The sequence below is a fragment of the Schistocerca piceifrons genome, chromosome 1, assembly GCF_021461385.2.
Source record: "Schistocerca piceifrons isolate TAMUIC-IGC-003096 chromosome 1, iqSchPice1.1, whole genome shotgun sequence".
Lineage (NCBI taxonomy): Eukaryota > Metazoa > Arthropoda > Insecta > Orthoptera > Acrididae > Schistocerca > Schistocerca piceifrons.
Genome location: NC_060138.1, coordinates 255,145,847 through 255,165,018, shown reverse-complemented (window position 1 = coordinate 255,165,018; position 19,172 = coordinate 255,145,847). Strand labels below are relative to the sequence as shown.

The following is a 19,172-nucleotide window of genomic DNA, read 5'->3' as shown; positions in this document are numbered from 1 at the left end:
CCAGGAAGCTGCAACCTGGCTTGTTACAGAACCTTTGAAGTCTCTGCTCAGTCTTTCCACTCTACACCAGGTGGTCTACAATCAGTTCTAGGGACAATGCTGCAAATTACAAATTTGTTGAAACTCCTTGCACAACACTGGTCTTCTCTACATTCTTTGCCAACCACTGGAATTATCCAAGTCTATATGACAGACATTTGTTCCAACGTGCCCCAATATCTGCAATTGGTGGCAGCCTGTTTCTTCAACATCTGCCAGAATAGCCTCTTCAACTTATTGAATGAAGCCCCCAGGCATAACTCTGAATGCATCTGGTGTTTGTGCCTGTCTCTTGCTGCCATTTTCCTAAGGTGTACCACTATTTGTCACACATTTGAACTGTTAACAGTAAATAGACCCCTACCTTTTTGTGTTTGCATTCTCTGTACATAGAATTCAGCAGCTTTCCAACAGGTAGAATGGGTCCCACTGGCTCACTTTCAGTTTCAGTGAAAGACAGCAAGTCAGACTTGTTGGTTAAGGGGAACTGTATAAGGCCCCAAGTTCATACGATTGCTGTCTTCCCTGTACAGCCAAGACAGATCCACAGGAAATGAGAGTAATTGAGGTAGTGTTGCTATTTGTGGTTCATAAATCTGGGGAGCTCTCCAACACACCAATTAACAGCAGCTGCTAATTGTCTGAAAGTTGTCATGGTGATTTACAATCAGTTATGAACATCAATAAATTCATCCCATGTCTGAGACCCGCATTTCCAGTGGGGTTGCAGTGGGGATGCAGTGCTTTAGACCAGTAAACAAGTAATTTGAAACTATGCATGCTGAACTTTCTATCTGCCAAGCTAAAATATTACTAATTGCATTTAAGGACTGAAATAATGAGTGATCAAAACGAGATTTCTATTAAGGCAACAAGAAAACCTACGGTAAAAATTACTAGTTTCCTAAAAACTTGAAAATAGCATTAATTTATGGTAAATATACATAAAATACACTCTCTTGAAAGGGAAAACAAGTTTGATTGTGTGTTTAAAAAACCTACTCACCAAGCAGTGGCAGAACACACTCATAAAAGCCAGTTGTAATTGGCAAGCTTTAAGAGCACGTGGCTCCTCCTTCAGGCAGAAGGATTGAAGGGGACGGAATAAGGGTGAAGCAAAAGGACTGGAGAGGTCTAGGAAAAGGGGTGGATTTCCGGAGAGAGACCCAGAACCACGGGTCAGGGGAGACTTACCATATGATATGAGACAGAATTCTCCAATTAAATAATCTTATCAGTTGTCAATAATTGATTGTTTTCATTGCAATATGATAATTGTAACATGTTCTACAATAATTAGATCACAAATACTGATTTACTACAAAAACTTACGCACACAACATACCTACCAAATACGAGGGTTGGAACTTTAATAGAGGCAACTATTTACTTACAGCTTGTACAAAATAGATACGTGTTTCAAAGTTTAACTGACCTTCAAAGTAGTCACCAGCAATGTGTATAACTCATTGCCAGCGATGTGGAAGTTGTAGGATACTCTTAGCTGTGCCAGTTGTGTTGACAGTTCGAATGGCGCGATCTATTGCCCGACGAATTTGTAGGAGTTCTGAAGCGAATGCTGTGAAGTGTTTCCTTCAGTTAAGAAATCTAGCTGAACTCACGACTGCTTAAGTCAGAGGAGTGCAGTAGATGGTATATCACTTAGCAGCCCCATCACTCCAACAAATCAGTAACAGCTAGCACTGCACGTGCTTGAGCATTCTCCTGCAAAATGATGGTCAGGTCCTACAGAAAGTGTCATCACTTCTGTCTCTAAGCTGGTTGTAGGTTATGTTCCAAAAATGAACAGCATATTTGTTTATTCATGTTGATATGCACTGGAATTTTGGGTGAAGTATTCTTTGACAGTGACTGTAAATCACAAATGCTGATTTGCTGTGAAATAAATTATCCACAACACTAATAAATTACAAAAATATAATTTTGTAAGCCTCTAAAATTTTTAAAAAATACACCTGTTTCACAGATAATCCGACAAAAAAACTAGGGATTGATTCTTTCTGAATGAGGATACTACTGTTGTCAAAAATTTCTAAGAGAGCATAATTTACGTATAGATCTACAACTGCCAATAGATAATAGTACAAGTTTATCATGACACACGCAAATGTTCGACATTTCACGGTACACAATATTCATACGATCAACGAAAGATTATGCAAAAGCGATGTGAACAGTTAAATGTTAGAATCTATAATTTTGAATTGACATACAATTCTGGCACATGCGGTCTCTCGCAGAGGAAATCCCAGAGTCAGCTACCATAAGTAAATAATATGTAAATTCTCATTGTTATCATTCATGTCACCTTGCTTTACACAAGCATCCCACATATGAATGATCTGTCATCCCTAGAAAACTCAAAGGTTCTTAAAAACTCATTTATTGTCATCCTTGCCACTTTTATCCCTACTCATTGAGGCTTCAGTTTTGAGGGTGAGATATAGAAACAAATCAGAAGGAATTGCTAGGGGAAGCAAGATAACCCCATCCTACGCCAACCTATTCATGGCACACATGGATATAGTGCTCCTCAATACCCAGAAGTTAGCTGTCCGATCTGTTACAGATTTAGTGATGATATTTTTGTATTCTGGAATTCTAATGAAGAAGAACTAATTTTCTTCCTGCAACAATGTAACTTATTTTCCCAACTTAAATTCACATGGTCCTTTTCCAAATCCAAAGCCACCTCCCTAGACATTAACTTATACCTTGCTAAAGCCCACATCTAATCCTTTGTTCACACAAAAGCAAAAATAAGCAAGAACACCTAAACACTGCCAGCTGCCCGCAATTCCACATCAAATGCTCTCTTTCCTACAGCCTAATCATCCATGGCAAACTTATCTGTTCTACCACTGAATATTTCAACACCTACAATGAACCCCCATCCCCAGGCTTTCCTCTCCCCCCAACTACTCCACAGATCTTATTCACAAATATATCTCCTGGGTAGTATCCCCTTCTGACCAATGCAGTTCTCACATCCAGAAAACTAAGAAGCAACACCTTACCACCCTGGACTCGAGTGCCTCAGTACATTACCCTGACAAGGAAACATGCCCTCCAACACACCCTGACAGCTTCCCATCATTATCTTTATTAATACATCCTCCCCCCCCCCCAATCCCAAAATATCCTTTTCACTATATATTTTCCTTTCCTCCTCTCTTTCCACTTTTCTGTATCTATTGTAATTGCACTAATTATTTCTTTTCACCCAAATCCATCTTTATTTCTCACTCTACCCTTATTATCTTAGGAATGAAGATGGCACAGTGCTTACCTATTTGTCATCTCTGATGCTTACTCCTTCACGTTTGTCTACCTTCGTTCTCTCTGTAGATTGGTTCCTCTCATCCTGGGATCTGAGTGATCTACTTTTCCTTTTTAGCTTTCCCTACTCTGTCTTTCTCTCCTCTTGGAGACAGTATGTTATCATAGGTTGAGGCTGAGATAATTACGAGAGTGGAAGATGTGTTGTAAGAATAACTCCCATCTGCACAGTTCAGAGAATCTGGTGGTGGATGGGAGGATCCACGTGGCTTGGGTGGTGAAGCAGCCATGAAATCAAAGGTGTTATGTTCACCTGCATTTTGCACCACGGGATGGTCTACTTTGCTCTTGGCCACAGTTTGGCCGTGGCCGTTCCTTCTGGTAGACAGCTTGTTGGTAGTCGTATCAATATAAAAAGCTGTGCAATGATTGCAGCAAAGCTGGTTAAATTACATGGTTGCTTTCACAGATGGTGTAGGATACAGCTGTGACAGGACTGGAAGTCATCCTAGTTACACTTCTTGAGCCACACACACACACACACACACACACACACACACACACACAGAGTCTACGAACTTTTGGTTAGCACCTTGTATGTATTCCTAAATTTCATTTCTTTGCTTATATGTTTGTACCACAGATCTGATGATAGGGGATATCCTGAAATGCGTATTCAAGAGATGTTAACAAAAATTACACAGGTGAGCAAGGTGAGTATAATTCCAAAAAAAACACAAAAAGTTAAACAAAAGAGACACAAATCAACAAAACTTTTAAAAAGAAGGAAGGGAACAAGGCAAGGAACACCAAAACAAAAATATGAACTCAACAACAGTAAAAATGAACAAATACTGAATGACAAAATTACAGATGCTGCAAGTAAACAAGCTGATGACCAGAAATAGGAAGAAAGTGTATGTAAAATAAACTACAGATGAAACAACATGGCTTAATAAATCCTCTGTATTTATTAGTTTGTAAATACCATTTATTCATATTTCTTTGCCTTACTGTGGTATGCAGTCAATGAAGTTATGTATACAGAAATGTATAGCATGATTTGTCCTTGAACAAAATGTGATATCTCCAGGAAACCATACCTTATGTCTGACAGTAAGATTTTACAAAGTACAATGTGAGTGAAAAATATAAACATATAAATTTCAGCTCCGTGAGTTTGAGAAAACCTTAAACAGTGCAGTTTAAACTTGCAAACAATCAATCACCAACTTCTTTTCTCATAATTCAGTAGCATCATACTTGTCACTATAAAAGCATAAAGAAGATTCAGTTTCCAAGTGATACTTCTAGTTTTGCCTAAACTGATTCTCCTTTCTAGAACTACTGTATCAGAACACACAAGAACAGAGAAACAAGGTTTTCTGACTTTTCTATATGGTTTTCTGGAGATAGTAATAAATTCCAATGTAACATTACAAAAAGGTACTAGTTTTTCCAATTGTGTCATCCTGCACTAAATGCAGTACTATCATTTTTTTTACCCCTAAATTATATCTACTATTATGTATGAGTTTAAAAGACAATATTAAAATAATGTACAGATCAGGTATAAGAAGGCAATGATTCTTTTCATCCAGGCAGTGTCAGAGGTGAAAACTACTCATGAAATTCTCGGCCATCTGACATACATTACATTCACACCCAGTAAAAAAATGAACGCAACAGCCCTATTTACAACTCAACAATAAATTATGCAGACATTTCCTACATCACTGGATACACAGTGAATCTCACTGTAATGATGGTGCCAAGTAGTTGCTTTTCTTTACCCCATCAAAACTGAACAACATTATTAACATACAATTTGCACTAATGAAAACCACATTGTATGAGTTCACTAGAAACAAATATTTTGGTAAAAACTGCTCACATGCTATAAACATAGGTAAAATGTGATCTGAGTATTTCATAAGCTTTCATTATGAGTGCAAACTGTTACTTTGGAGTCAATTATTGTCCAAATGGACTAACTGACGTTTTGGTCAGAAAGTCAGCATTGTCTGATTTACATTAACTATAAGATTCTGCAAAGTAACTAGAAGAACACAAATAAAACGCTCGTTATTCCCCACAAATTCTCCATGTGCTCTACGGAAATATCGTATCATAATCAGCTAAGACTGTGGAGTTATTTTCCACCGATTCTGTCACAGCTGATGATAATATCTGTGTGACATTACAGTGCTGTGAGTCTCTTTTTCATCATGGTGAGTACATTCCAGTAACCATTACATATTTTTCTTAAATTATCTTCTTCTTTCGTCAGCACAAACAGCAGCAAAAGTAGTCACAAAAATATTGTCACCTTTCAGTCAAATTTCTTTTGAACTTCTTTTCTAATGGACATAATTAACACCAGCAGGAGACTATAGAGGCATTTTCTGCACTTGCACTGTGAAATAATGAAAAAAGAGCACTGCAGATGTGGACACTGCTATAACTTGTCAAATGCACAAGATTAATTTCTGTTACATCCAAGATTACTGTTGCCTTTATCAGATAATAACTAACTATACCATATGCCCAGCATTAAATAAAAAATTATCACTTGATACTGATAACTGTAATGTCACAATACAAAATTAAAATAGGTATTTAACTTACAGTTATCTGTGAAAAACAGACCGGAACAGTAATTCCAATACACCAAGGTGAAGCTCTCTGTTTATGTTCAAGTTCACATAATGTCACCTCCGGATAATATCCCGAGTCATATTTTAATTAAAACACGCAAAAATAGAATATCCCACAATACATACAACTTTCCATCTGACAAGCATCTACCGCAAACGTAATATTTCTCTTGTAGCAAGTTTACACAGTAAGTGAAAGTCAACATCCAAATGTGCACGCCAGAACTTGCAGCGTCCCCAGATGTTTGCAGGAAAGCATGGACTTGCAATTCCATGGAAGATTCGAGCTACAGAGCGGCCTGTGAATGTGGTGTCTTTGTAGCTACATACAAGATGGCGAGCATCAGCACAGATCTGATCTTCAATTACTGGTATCTCCTAAAAATAAATAATATCAAGTAACAATTATTTTCCACATTACATTTGCAATAATTTTGGTGGCAGAATGTTATAATTATCTGCTAAATGAAAACATGGTATTCATTCACCAGTATGCCTCCAGATTAGTAAAAATAAGCATGCTTGCTAAAATTTGTCATATACATGCCTCAGATGTAACTCCACTGCTGGGAATTTGCAATTCTTCTGTAAAGTAACGCCTTATAATTTCCTTCAATTTATTACTATTTTCAAGGTCTGTATCATCTGACATATGACTGTAACTTGGGTATGCCACACTGAAAACAAAATACACATAACCATTAAAATATTAGATTAATAATGAGTAGTAGTGCACAGCCAGACTTAAAAAGTCAAAAAACTGCATTAGAGAGAGAGAGAGAGAGAGAGAGAGAGAGAGAGAGTAGACAGAACATTGCTGTCACAAAATTATTTATTTTTTTTTCAGCTATTTTACCTGCTAAGAGCATCAAAAATTGCTTCTAGCTGCTTGAGTGCTGTCTTCTCCTGTCTATCAACTCTTTCATGCAGTGAGTCTAATGCATCATCAAGTTCTGTTGCACTCAGATTACCAGGAGCAATGACATGGAAACCCAATTCACTGAATTCCACATTCATACCAGTCCGCCTCCATTTTTCATTAACTACAAAGAAAAGAAGATGAATTACTTAAAATCAACCACACTGTACTATCACAAGAAAATAAAACGTTAAAACATATATGAGATGAATCAAACCTGAAAAATTTCATGTACAATCTTGTTTGATTAATCACTTACATATTTTAAAGGTGACAGTGCCCTTTCAGAGCCAAAACATCAACAGCAAAATTATTTAATAAAATAGGTTACAGATGAATTTAAGAAATACGGTTCAAGAGGAAAAACGTTTTTGTCATTATGAATAGACTGTTGAAAATGATTTTGTCAAGAGAAACATAACAATTGATAAAACGAAACAATATGAGATGTCAATGTCTTTTAATTGTGCCTGTCTGCAACTTGATGTGACTTCTTTATGGTACATAGCAACCTGTCTTTCCCTACATTGTTGACATTCCTACCTGGAGTTTCCATTGTTTAATATGAGAAGAAAGAGGTTCTCTTAACCAGTACTGGAAAAAAATGTAGGAAAATGTTTATTTTGGAGTGACAAGATATGCTATCCTGATGAAACTTTAGTTCTCTAACTGGTTGTGTACTTAAACTAACATCTCTGGCATATTTTTGCTAACTTTTAAACAACACTAAACCAACTGAGACATCCTAACATGTTTCATAGCACACATTAAAACCTTCAATTTGAAACTGCGACTCTTGTGCTTTATGTTGGTGACTCAGAAGCACAAGGAAAAAAGGAATAAATAATCCACTAGGGTTCAAACAGAACAATGATGTACATAATTAAAATACTGGAAGGATAAATTACATTCATTACTCCACATTAATGTTATCATTTAACCACTGATATAAAATGTCTGACCTGCAGCCAAGTAAAATCTGAAAACAAACTGAAAAAGTTTCTACTTGGCAGCTCTTATACTGTAGAATAATTTCTATTATAGTAATGTAAAAAAGGTAGTGAGTAGGAATTACTAACTCACATCTGTATGTATCTTTAAAAAAAACTTAGAAATACTCAGTGTATAATCATACTTCAAATTTATTTGTGATGTGAATGTAAAGTGACTTGTTCCACATCATTACGATTTATCGCTCAAATGATCCATGGAATATGAAACTAACTAGCTACCTAACTAACTATAACCAACCGATAATTACTGACCCAGTTTTCTGTTATGATAATTAAAAGCAGTTGATATATTAACGTCTCTGTGTTGGTGCAAGTGGTGGCATTCCATCATCAGACAATGTTAAACTTCTGTTTCTTCCTATAGATATGTTTCGAACATCTCGTGTAAGGAGTGACAGTGGTAATCTACTATACAGGGTGTTACAAAAAGGTACAGCTAAACTTTCAGGAAACATTACTCACACACAAATAAAGAAAAGATGTTATGTGGACTTGTGTCCGGAAACGCTTAGTTTCAATCTTAGAGCTCATTTTAGTTTCGTCAGTATGTACTGTACTTCCTCGATTCACCGCCAGTTGGCCCAATTGAAGGAAGGTAATGTTGACTTCGGTGCTTGTGTTGACATGCGACTCATTGCTCTACAGTACTAGCATCAAGCACATCAATACGTAGCATCAACAGGTTAGTGTTCATCACGAATGTGGTTTTTGCAGTCAGTGCAATGTTTACAAATGTGGAGTTGGCAGATGCCCATTTCATGTACGGATTAGCACGGGGCAATAGCCGTGGAGCGGTACGTTTGTATTGAGACAGATTTCCAGAACGATGGTGTCCTGACAGGAAGACGTTTGAAGCAATTGATCAGCGTCTTAGGGAGCACGGAACATTCCAGCCTATGACTCGTGACTGGGGAAGACCTAGAACGACGAGGACACCTGCAATGGACAAGACAATTCTTCGTGCAGTTGACGATAACCCTAATGTCAGCGTCAGAGAAGTTGCTGCTGTACAAGGTAACATTGACCACGTCACTCTATGGAGAGTGCTACGGGAGAACCAGTTGTTTCCATGCCATGTACAGCGTGTGCAGGCACTATCAGCATTTGATAGGCCTCCACGGGTACACTTCTGCGAATGGTTCATCCAACAATGTGTCAATCCTCATTTCAGTGCAAATGTTCTCTTTACGGATGAGGCTTCATTCCAACATGATCAAATTGTAAATTTTCACAATCAACATGTGTGGGCTGACGAGAATCTGCACGCAATTGTGCAATCACGTCATCAACACAGATTTTCTGTGAACGTTTGGGCAGGCATTGTTGGTGATGTCTTGATTGGCCCCCATGTTCTTCCACCTACGCTCAATGGAGCATGTTATCATGATTTCATAGGGGATACTCTACCTGTGCTGCTACAACATGTGCCTTTGCAAGTACCACACAACATGTGGTTCATGCAAGATGGAGCTCCTGCATATCTCAGTCGAAGTTTTCGTACGCTTCTCAACAACAGATTCGGTGACCGATGGATTGGTAGAGGCGGGCCAATACCATGGCCTCCACGCTCTCCTGACCTCAACCCTCCTGACCTTCATTCATGAGAGCATTTGAAAGCTCTTGTCTACGCAACCTCGGTACCAAATGTAGAGACTCTTCGTGCTCATATTGTGGACGATTGTGATACAATAAGCCATTCTCCAGGGCTGCATCAGCGCATCAGGGATTCCATGCGACGGAGGGTGGATGCATGTATCCTCGCTAACGGAGGACATTTTGAACATTTCCGGTAACAAAGTCTTTGAAGTCACGCTGGTACGTTCTGTTGCTGTGTGTTTCCATTCCATAATTAATGTGATTTGAAAAGAAGTAATAAAATGAGCTCTAACACGGAAAGTAAGCATTTCCGGACACATGTCCGCATAACACATTTTCTTTCTTTGTGTGTGAGGAATGTTTCCTGAAAGTTTGGCTGTACCTTTTTGTAACACCCTGTATACATAAATGAAACTACAGAAAAATTTGAAATATGGGCTGCTTCAGCTTGAAAACATCTAGGCGCAAGTGTTTTATGGTTGTATTTGTTGCCACAGATCACAATCACTTCCACAGCAAACATTCAGAAGAATACTAGTTCGTTAAATTTCAATCACTGTGATTATGATTAGTTATTATAACTGTATGGTTGGAGTAATTACCAACAAATGTGACAGCACCATTACAAAAACTGGTAGAGGCACAGGTCTTTAGCATAATAAGACTCACACTCGATGAGCACTGGACAGCATAGCAGTTACGGGAAAGATCCTTTACTACGATGTCTATTGTGGTCTTCTCCCAACGTGCTATGAAATGTCATCATCTGAACCACTATGTTGTACAGTTGTGTAACGGCATGTGTATCAGAAAATTTGCACTGTTGGTTGTTGTCATCGTCTTCAGTGCAAAGACTGGTTTGATGCAGTTCTCCATGCTACTCTACCCTGTAAAAGCCTCTTCATCTCCAAGTAACTACTGCAACCTACACCCTTCTGAACCTGCTTACTGTGTTCATCTCTTCCTCTACGATTTTTACACACCATGCTTCCTTCCAGTACTAAATTGGTACCCTTGATGTCTCTGAACGTGTCCTACCTACCAATCCCTTCTTCTAGTTGGGTTGTACCACAGATTTCTCTTCTCCCCTATTCAGTACCTACACATTAGTTACATGATCTACCCTTCTAATCTTCATCATTCTTCTGTAGCACCATATCTCAAAAGCTTTTATTCTCTTCTTGTCTAAATTGTTTATCGTCCATGTTTCACTTCCATACATGGTTACACTCCATACAAATATTTTCAGAAAGGTTTTCCTGACACTTGAATCTATACCTGACGTTACCAAATTTCTCTTCTTCAGAAATGCTTTTTTTGCCATTGCCAGTCTACATTTTATATCCTCTTTACTTTGACTATCATCAGTTATTTTGCTTCACAAATAGCAAAACTCATCTCCTATTTCAAGTGTCTCATTTCCTAATCTAATTCCCTCAGCATCACCTCATTTAATTCAACTACATTCCATTATCCTTGCTTTGCTTTTGTTGAAGATCATCTTATATCCTCCTTTCAAGACATTGTCCATTACGTTCAGCTGCTCTTCCAGGTCCTTTGCTGTCTCTGACAGAATAACAATGAAATCGGCGAACCTCAAAGTTTTATTTCTTCTTCCTGGAGTTTAATTCCTACTCCACATTTTTCTTTTTTTTCCTTTAGTGCTTGCTAAATATACAGATTGAGTAACACTGAGGTAGGCTACAACCCCATCTCAGTCTCTTCTCAACCACTGCTTCTCTTTCGTGCCCCTCGACTCGTTTAACTGTCATCTGGTTTCTGTACAAATTGAAAATAGCTTTTCGCTCCCTATATTTTACTCCTGCAACCTTTAGAATTTGAATGAAACTATTCCAGTCATCATTGTCAAAAGCTTTCTCTAAGTCTACAAATGCTATAAATGTGGGTTTATCTTTCCTTAACATACCTTTTATGAGAAGTCCCAGGGTCAGTATTTCCCTGCGTGTTTCTACCTTTCTTGGGAATCCCAAGGTCAGCATCTACCAGTTTTTCTAGTCTTCTGTAAATAATTCATGTTAGCATTGCACTATCCACCCAAGCTGATGAAAATTTATCCCACCACTTAACTCAAACCACCTATTTCCTGATCAGGTGCCATAGCACTAACAAGCATTAGCAAATTCAGCTACTGAGGGCATGTCATTTAAAAACTTTAAAATTCAAACACTGACAAGATAAAATCTTTGAATCTCAGTTGCTCACTTCCTGTCTCATTCCACATACTACCATGAGCTGCAGTGCATGCAATGTGAAGTCTCGTGGTTAGCGTTGCTGGCTGGCATACTGCAGGTCACCAGTTCAATCCCACCACCAGTAATTATCTGTTATTTTGTATTTATCATTTATGGAAGTTTCTTGAAATATCTTGTGTTTCTGATGTCTGTATATCTGGAATATTTGACATCTGCATAAACAGCAGCATTCTGGAATATTCAATGTTTGTACAAATAGCTACAATCTCCATCCAGGAGGTCAATACTGTTCTGGCTGTTCACAGGTTTTGTTATAAATGTGCTTTCATCTTTAACAGTAGTAGTTCACTGACAACACTGCTTTTGGATTTGGACTTTAGTGTGGCTACTATGTGAGACTGTTTGGTGGAGGCACTGACTATTTCAAGACATACAGGTCCCTGGGACTCCAGCTATGCAATGTAAAACTGTCACCTACATGGACAGGAACCAGAATATAAGCAGTACATCATTCTCATGGTCCATATATTCAGGAGACCAGAGCCCAATGGATTCCCAGCCACCATGAAGTCAGCTGCACATCATGCATTTATAAGTGTTCTCCACAGGTGATGGTTATATCTCAACAAAATAGATTAAAGAATTCAACCAAGGCACCAAATACGACAGGAGGGATGGGGTGATGTGTTTAATAGATGTATACTTTTACTTGGGTGGCACAGCCCATCATTGGTTCCAGAGCAACAAAGAGACTTCAATAACTGGGACAAATTCCAAGTCAAAGTGAAGAAACTGTCTTGGTTACAATCAATGGCAAGTCCTATTAGCATACAAACAATTGAAGAATAGGGCCTAATGTCATAGGAAAATGACAGTCGTACATGTGGACTGTTTTGACGCTTTGCAACATTGTGAAAGCAAATATGACAGCAGCCAACAAAATCTCACTTATGGCAAAAGGAGACATGGAAGACAGACTACGCTTTTATGGTAAAGGTGGTTGCAACAACAGACTGCATCAAGTGGTACCAGCCCATTGAGGAAATGCAACAGAAAAATTAGACAAAATAAGTGTGGGCGACTCTCGAATGCAGTCCCTAAGGCAGTTGTCAAAGACTATCATTCCTAACGTCTGTAACATGTGATGTTGTAAGAGAAGACATACAGCATTTTATGACGACCAGAACTGTCGGACAAGTACACAAGAGATAACGGCCATTAATCTCACCCCATATGTCTAGAATAATAGAGAATGTTAAAGAAGAGATTTATCAATCTGTGGAACCAAACACCATCACCAATAGAAAGTGCCATGGAGATTGCACTTGGCTAACTTGGACTTATGAGCTACCATCAAACGACAACCCAGCACCTGAACAATACAGATACAACTAACTCCCCAACCAAGTACAAGGAGCATTGAGTAAGTCATGCAGCACTTTTTTGGCCAATTTCAATTGAAGAAATGTGGAATTTATTGTGCAACATCATGCTATAATTTCACGAAGTTCCAATAGGTGGAGGGGCTATACGTAGCTTTCAAAATGGCATCTAACATCTGAGCAGAGATCTGTCACTGAGTTTCTTTTGGCGGAAAACCAGAACATCACAGATGTTCATAGGCACTTGCAGAATATTTATGGAAACAGTGAACAAAAGCATACTGAGCTGTTGGACGAGGCATCTGTCATCATCGCAACAAGGTCCCGCAGACCTGTCAACTCTCCTGCTTTCAACCAACCGCACACAGCTGTGACTCTTGCAATGCTGGAATGTGCGGACAACTCAAAGTGATTGATGGATCATAAACACACAACTCACTGCTCAATTGGACATCTCTGTTGCTACTGCTAACACACTCATCCACCAGTTGGGGTACACATACGTGTGTGCCCCCAGGGTTTCTCAAAGCTTAACAGAGGGCCATAACAAGCAATGACGGTCCATCTGTGTGGAATTGCTTGCATATTAGGAAGCTGATGGTGACAATTTTTTGTCGCACATTGTCACAGGTGATGAAACATGTTTTCATCACTTCTAACCGGAAATGAAACAGCAATTCATGGAGTGGTTGCACACCACCTCTCCTCTGAAGAATTAGTTCAAAGTCATGCCCTCAGCCAGTAAATTTATGGTGACGGTCTTCTGGCACCTTGAAGGTGTTATTCTGTTTGACGTCCTCCCGCATAGTGCAATGATCGACTTTGAAGCATATTGTGCTATCCTCAAAAAACTAAAGAAACTTCTGCAGCATGTTCATCTTCACAAAAATTCGAACAAACTTCTCCTCCTCCATGACAATGCAAGGTCTCACATCTGAGAGAAGCTTACAAAATTTCATTGGACTGTTTTCCCCCGTCCATCCTACAGCCTGGATCTTGCACCTTCTGACTTCCATTTGTTTGGCCCAGGAAACAGTATGTAGATGAGGGGGAGGTTATTGATGCGGCAAGATGCTGGCTCCGATGTTGACTAGTAAGTAGTACCATGTGGACGTACAGGTCCTCCCAGGAAGGTGGCGGAAGTCAGTCGCATCAAATAGAGATGACATCGAAAAATAGGGTTTCGTACTATAAAAAAAGAGTTGTGTTATTTATTGAATGCCTCTCGTAGAATGCCCCACAAAAAAGCGCTGCTGTCAGAGTTTGTAAGGAAGAAGAGCCTGCTTCATATTAGCTATGTAAGTAAGCCACTAAAAAGAGGAGAATAAAACCACTACTAACAAACTTCGACTCATTCCAACAAGATGCCATTTGTCGCCATATGCATGGATATTACAAGAGAAAAGAACATCCAAATATATACAAAAACTGTGTGTTACTATGCTTGAGTGAGAATTATTCAGTGGCAGCAAGTCTTTGTTAACAGTTGTCATAGCTGGAAAAATGTGTGGACAGAAAAGTGTATGGAAAGAGGTGAAATCGCAGCTTAGTGTTGTTGATTTTTAAGAAAAATTGTCAAAGTGCTATTTGAAAACATTGTGGAGTTCAACTAAACATAGATAAATGCTGGTCATTCTGTCAGAAAAGACTGGATAGATTAGAGTAAATGTGGACGTTCTGTTGTTTCCGTGGGGAGGGGCAGAAGATTCCTTGTGTTACATGCTGGAATTTCATTTAGTTCCATTTCTCTCTTCTCGTTTACAAATTGAGGAAAGTAAGCAACTACCCTGAAAGGATGAACCAAGATAGTTTTCTGAAGTGTTTCAAGGGGAAACTATAGGAAAGCTTAAATCAGCCATCTGTTACTGTGAGGGATAATGCCCCATGCAAGTTCAGGACAATTTGTGCTAGGCGGAGCTCTCGGAACTAGTGGGGGGGGGGGGGGGGGGGGGGAAGAAAAATATTAGCAGTTTTTTGTTGATGAGGAGACTAAAAAACATTGTCTTAGTGTTCTTCAAAAATGTTCAAATGTGTGTGAAATCTTATGGGACTTAACTGCTAAGCTTACACACTACTTAACCTAAAGTATCCTAAGGACAAACACACACACCCATGCGCGAGGGAGGACTTGAACCTCTGCCGAGACCACTTAGTGTTTTTAGGCTTTCACCTTACCACTACTACTTCAATGCCCTCAAAATGATCTAGGTGCAGTTAAACATATGTGGCAATAAATAAAAGCTTCACTGTTACAGAAATTCAAAAACTGTTAGAGGTAACAGTGGCACAAATAACACCATAGAAGTGGAGTAATGTTATATACCATACAAAACAGTTGTTAAAGAATCATGGGAAACTGAAGTAAGCGTAGAAAGTAATGTCGAAAATATAATTAACACTGAAAATATAATTATATCCCTTGGCTATTCCAGTGCGTGTTCCGCAGACCAGAGCACAGATATAACGATAGTGTTGAGAAAGAAAGTGACTCTGAACTAAGTGGCATTTACCTTTTGCCATCATTCTTCTTTATTTTTATGTTTTATATTTTAGACTGGACGCTGTCTACGACACTTCTACAATAAATCTCATCTTGCTGTTAAGGAATACTCCTTAGCACAAGTATGACGTACTCCTTAGCACAAGTATGACGTACTCCATGCACAGTACACTTAAGCAGTTTATATTATTTTAATGGTGTGAGTTACTGTATTTATATGAATTATTCAGATCCATTTCAGCACCCCTTTTATAATGAATACCTCAACTAAATGTGAATCATTCCTATTATTGTTGAGATACAAAAATAATAGGAACACGGTATCATTTTATACACAGGAGTGCATTTCATTACGCAACAGGGATATTATGATCCCGTAAAGCGAACACAATACTGCATTTTGAAAGGCAGCATGAGAAGGCAGTCAGAACAGAACACTTCGCTGTTACTGCTACAGCCATAGCACACGCATGCACACTGGTGAACCAACATCACCATCCTCTTCCACACTCAACTGGGCTTTGCTGTCGACCACTTTGATACTCTGATCCAGGTACAACAGTAGCATTCAGTAACTTGAAGCAGTGAATTACTGGTACCACTTGGATGAAAATAAAATTGAAAGTACAATGATATCAGTGGAACACAAACAATGTGTACAAAGGTATAGTTACCTTTTGTCCATTCCAGTTGCTTCAGGTGGTTCTTAACCATTCCACTGTCCCAGTCAAGAGCAGCTGAAATTTCAACAACAGAAAATTCAAGACGGTTGTTGTTTGCATGAGAAATGCCACGGCGCTGGTCCAATGCTGCAGCCATAGCAAGGACTGGACTCTGTAAGATGATACAAGTTAATAGTACTAACACCTGGAGATATTAAGTTACATTCATGATTCACACAATATTATATCAATTTAAACGAATATACAATGCTAGTGTGTGTGACTTGATAGCTATAGTAATTTAGTGCTACACTTACGAAAGCAAAAGCTTGCAGTTCAGTCTCAGAAATTCACATTGCATATGCCTCTGCAGGTGGGTAGCAAATGCGACAGACGGAAATTAGACAATGCTCTGGATTCCATACATGAAAGTTTTTGAAGGCATTTCACCCACAGTCACATGAGAAACAACAAGGTTTAATGCTCCAGCAGGGTCGTTAGGGATGAAGCTCATGCTCTGTTAGATAAATATACGAAAGTCAGCACTAGATTATTCAACAGAACATTTCAAAATGGATTCTAGTAAGTGGACATGAATTCTGCATTACCCAAATGTGAGCCCAATGCCTTAACTGCTGGACCACATGTTCAGCAAAAATTTTAGGAGGTGGTATAATTTTCCTCAGTGGCCAATGCCTATGAAACCTGATCATAGGACTGCGACTGCAGCAGTTCCTTGGTGCATAGAACTGAACCAATTAAATGAACAATAGGAATTTTGTACCTGAAGCTTAGCGCTTTCATGCAATGTGAAACTACCATGAAATCCAGAAATATGAATATATTTTCTTTCCAGTTATTGTTTATATGAAATGCTGCTCACATTATGGATGGCAGGCATGCAGTGGAAGAGGCCAGTAGGGAGTCAAATGTATGGGCCTCCACTGAGAACAAGATTTTACCTACAATGAGGCAAGCGAGGGACACCCGTCACTGCAAATGGGCAAAGGGAGAGTCAAGAAGGAAATTTAGTAGGCTGAGGAGAGAAAATATGAAGAACACTTTGGAAACTGTAACAGGCAGGAAGCCGTTGGCAAGAGAATGCAATTAAATTACAGCAGAGAGATTTCAAGCAGATGCGTGAGTACAGATGTTGGAACAAGATATTGACACTGTCACAGAACTCAACTTAATTACATATCAATTGGTATGAGGGGCAACTATAGCTGTGACAATACATTTCAATTGATAAAATCTGAAACCGCTGCTTCAAAACGATTTATTAATCATGACTTGTTTTGTGACATTATAGTCATACCTTCAGTTAAACTGTTGACCTAAGATACAATAACCGTAATTAGAAATATTTAAAACAAAGCACCAAACTGATAAAATTCTTACTGATGTGTGAGATATAAGGACCTTCCAATACATAATGCCCATACAATTCTGTAAGGATAAAAAATAGCAGCTTCCAGTACGAAATTAGTGTTGCAAAGTATGCAACCATCACGAATAAAATAACCAGAGAAAGACATAGACCTAGAAACAACAATATCTGAATAATAACAAGCATATTTATAGTGGAAACACACAACCCCCACTCTCAAAACATGCTTACCAGACATACACATCTTCCCAGGCTGCAGACAGCAACACTAGTATCTTGTAGACAGAACAAGCAACTCCCAACCTACAAAGACTGCATAATGGTATAAGTGTGGAAACCAGGAGAATCGACACAGCAAGCCAAGAGTCACCAACTGATGCAACAAGCAATGACAAAGTGCCCAACTATACCAATTTAAATACGTGAGTATGCATTGGAAGAAAGGGAAATGCCTGTACACTGATCAGCCAGAACATTATGACCACCTACCTAACAACCCTTGGTGCAGATAACAGTGGCGATTCATCATGGCATGGAAGCAATGAGGCCTTGAAAGGTAGCTGGCACCACATCTACACACACAAGTCACCTAACTGCCATAAAAATGGGGAGGGGGGGGGGGGGGGGGTGAACTCTGATGCCACATTGAGTCACATCCCAGAGTGTTCAATCAGGCTTATATCTAGTAAATTGGGTGGGGTGGGGGGTTGCAACACATCAAGTGGAACTCGCCATCAAGGTTCTTGAACCAGTCCATCACATTCCTGACCTTGTAACGTGGTGCATTACCTTGTTGAAAAATGCCACTGCTGTTGGTTAACATCATCATTATGAAGGGGTGTTTGTGGTCCGCAACCAGTGTACGATACTCCTAGGCTATCATGGTGCCTTGCACAAGTTCCACTGGACCCATGGATGACCATGTGAGGGTTCCCCAGAGCATAAGGGAGCTGCCACCACCTTGTCTCCTTCCTGCAATACAGGTGTCAAGGAGCTGTTCCCCTCAAAGACAATGGATTTGCGCCTTCCCATCGGCATGATAAAGAAGGTATTGGGATTCATCAGGCCAAGCAATATTCTGCCACTGTGCCAACATCCAGTACTGCTGACCACATGCCCATTTCAGTCACAATTTTTGATGTCATGGTGTTAACATTGGCACTTTCATGGGTCATCGGTTGCAGAAGCCCATCGTTGGGAGTGTCTAGTGCACTGTGTGTTCAGACACACTTGTACTCTGCCCATCATTAAAACCTGATGTTAGTTTCGCCACAATTCGCTACCTGTTCACTTTTACCAGGCTGCCCAGCCTACAACAGCTGACATCTGGAATGGCCGCCCAACCTCACGAACATCTGGACGTGGTTACACCTTGGTATCAACCCATGCTGAAGACACACCACAGCACTCCTGGAACACCCGACAAGTCGTGCAGTTTCTGAAATGCTCATGTGGAGCCTTCAGGTCATCACAATCGGCTCTCAGTCAAACTCAGATAGAT

The 19,172-nt window shown here is 39.3% G+C and overlaps 1 protein-coding gene across 1 annotated transcript in view; it reads right to left on the bottom strand.

Moving 5' to 3' along the window:
• Positions 1 to 4,312: 4,312 nt before the first annotated feature.
• The window catches only part of LOC124786866 (ATP-dependent DNA helicase Q4), a 145,525-nt gene continuing 130,665 nt past the window's right edge, over positions 4,313 to 19,172 (bottom strand). Inside the window, exons 11-14 of the mRNA XM_047254296.1 lie at positions 16,294 to 16,453; positions 6,853 to 7,039; positions 6,544 to 6,673; positions 4,313 to 6,374 (exon numbers count right to left, since the gene is read on the bottom strand). Of these exons, the coding sequence (XP_047110252.1) occupies positions 6,144 to 6,374; positions 6,544 to 6,673; positions 6,853 to 7,039; positions 16,294 to 16,453 (708 nt within the window). The 3' untranslated portion in view covers positions 4,313 to 6,143. The remainder of the gene's footprint in view (positions 6,375 to 6,543; positions 6,674 to 6,852; positions 7,040 to 16,293; positions 16,454 to 19,172) is intronic.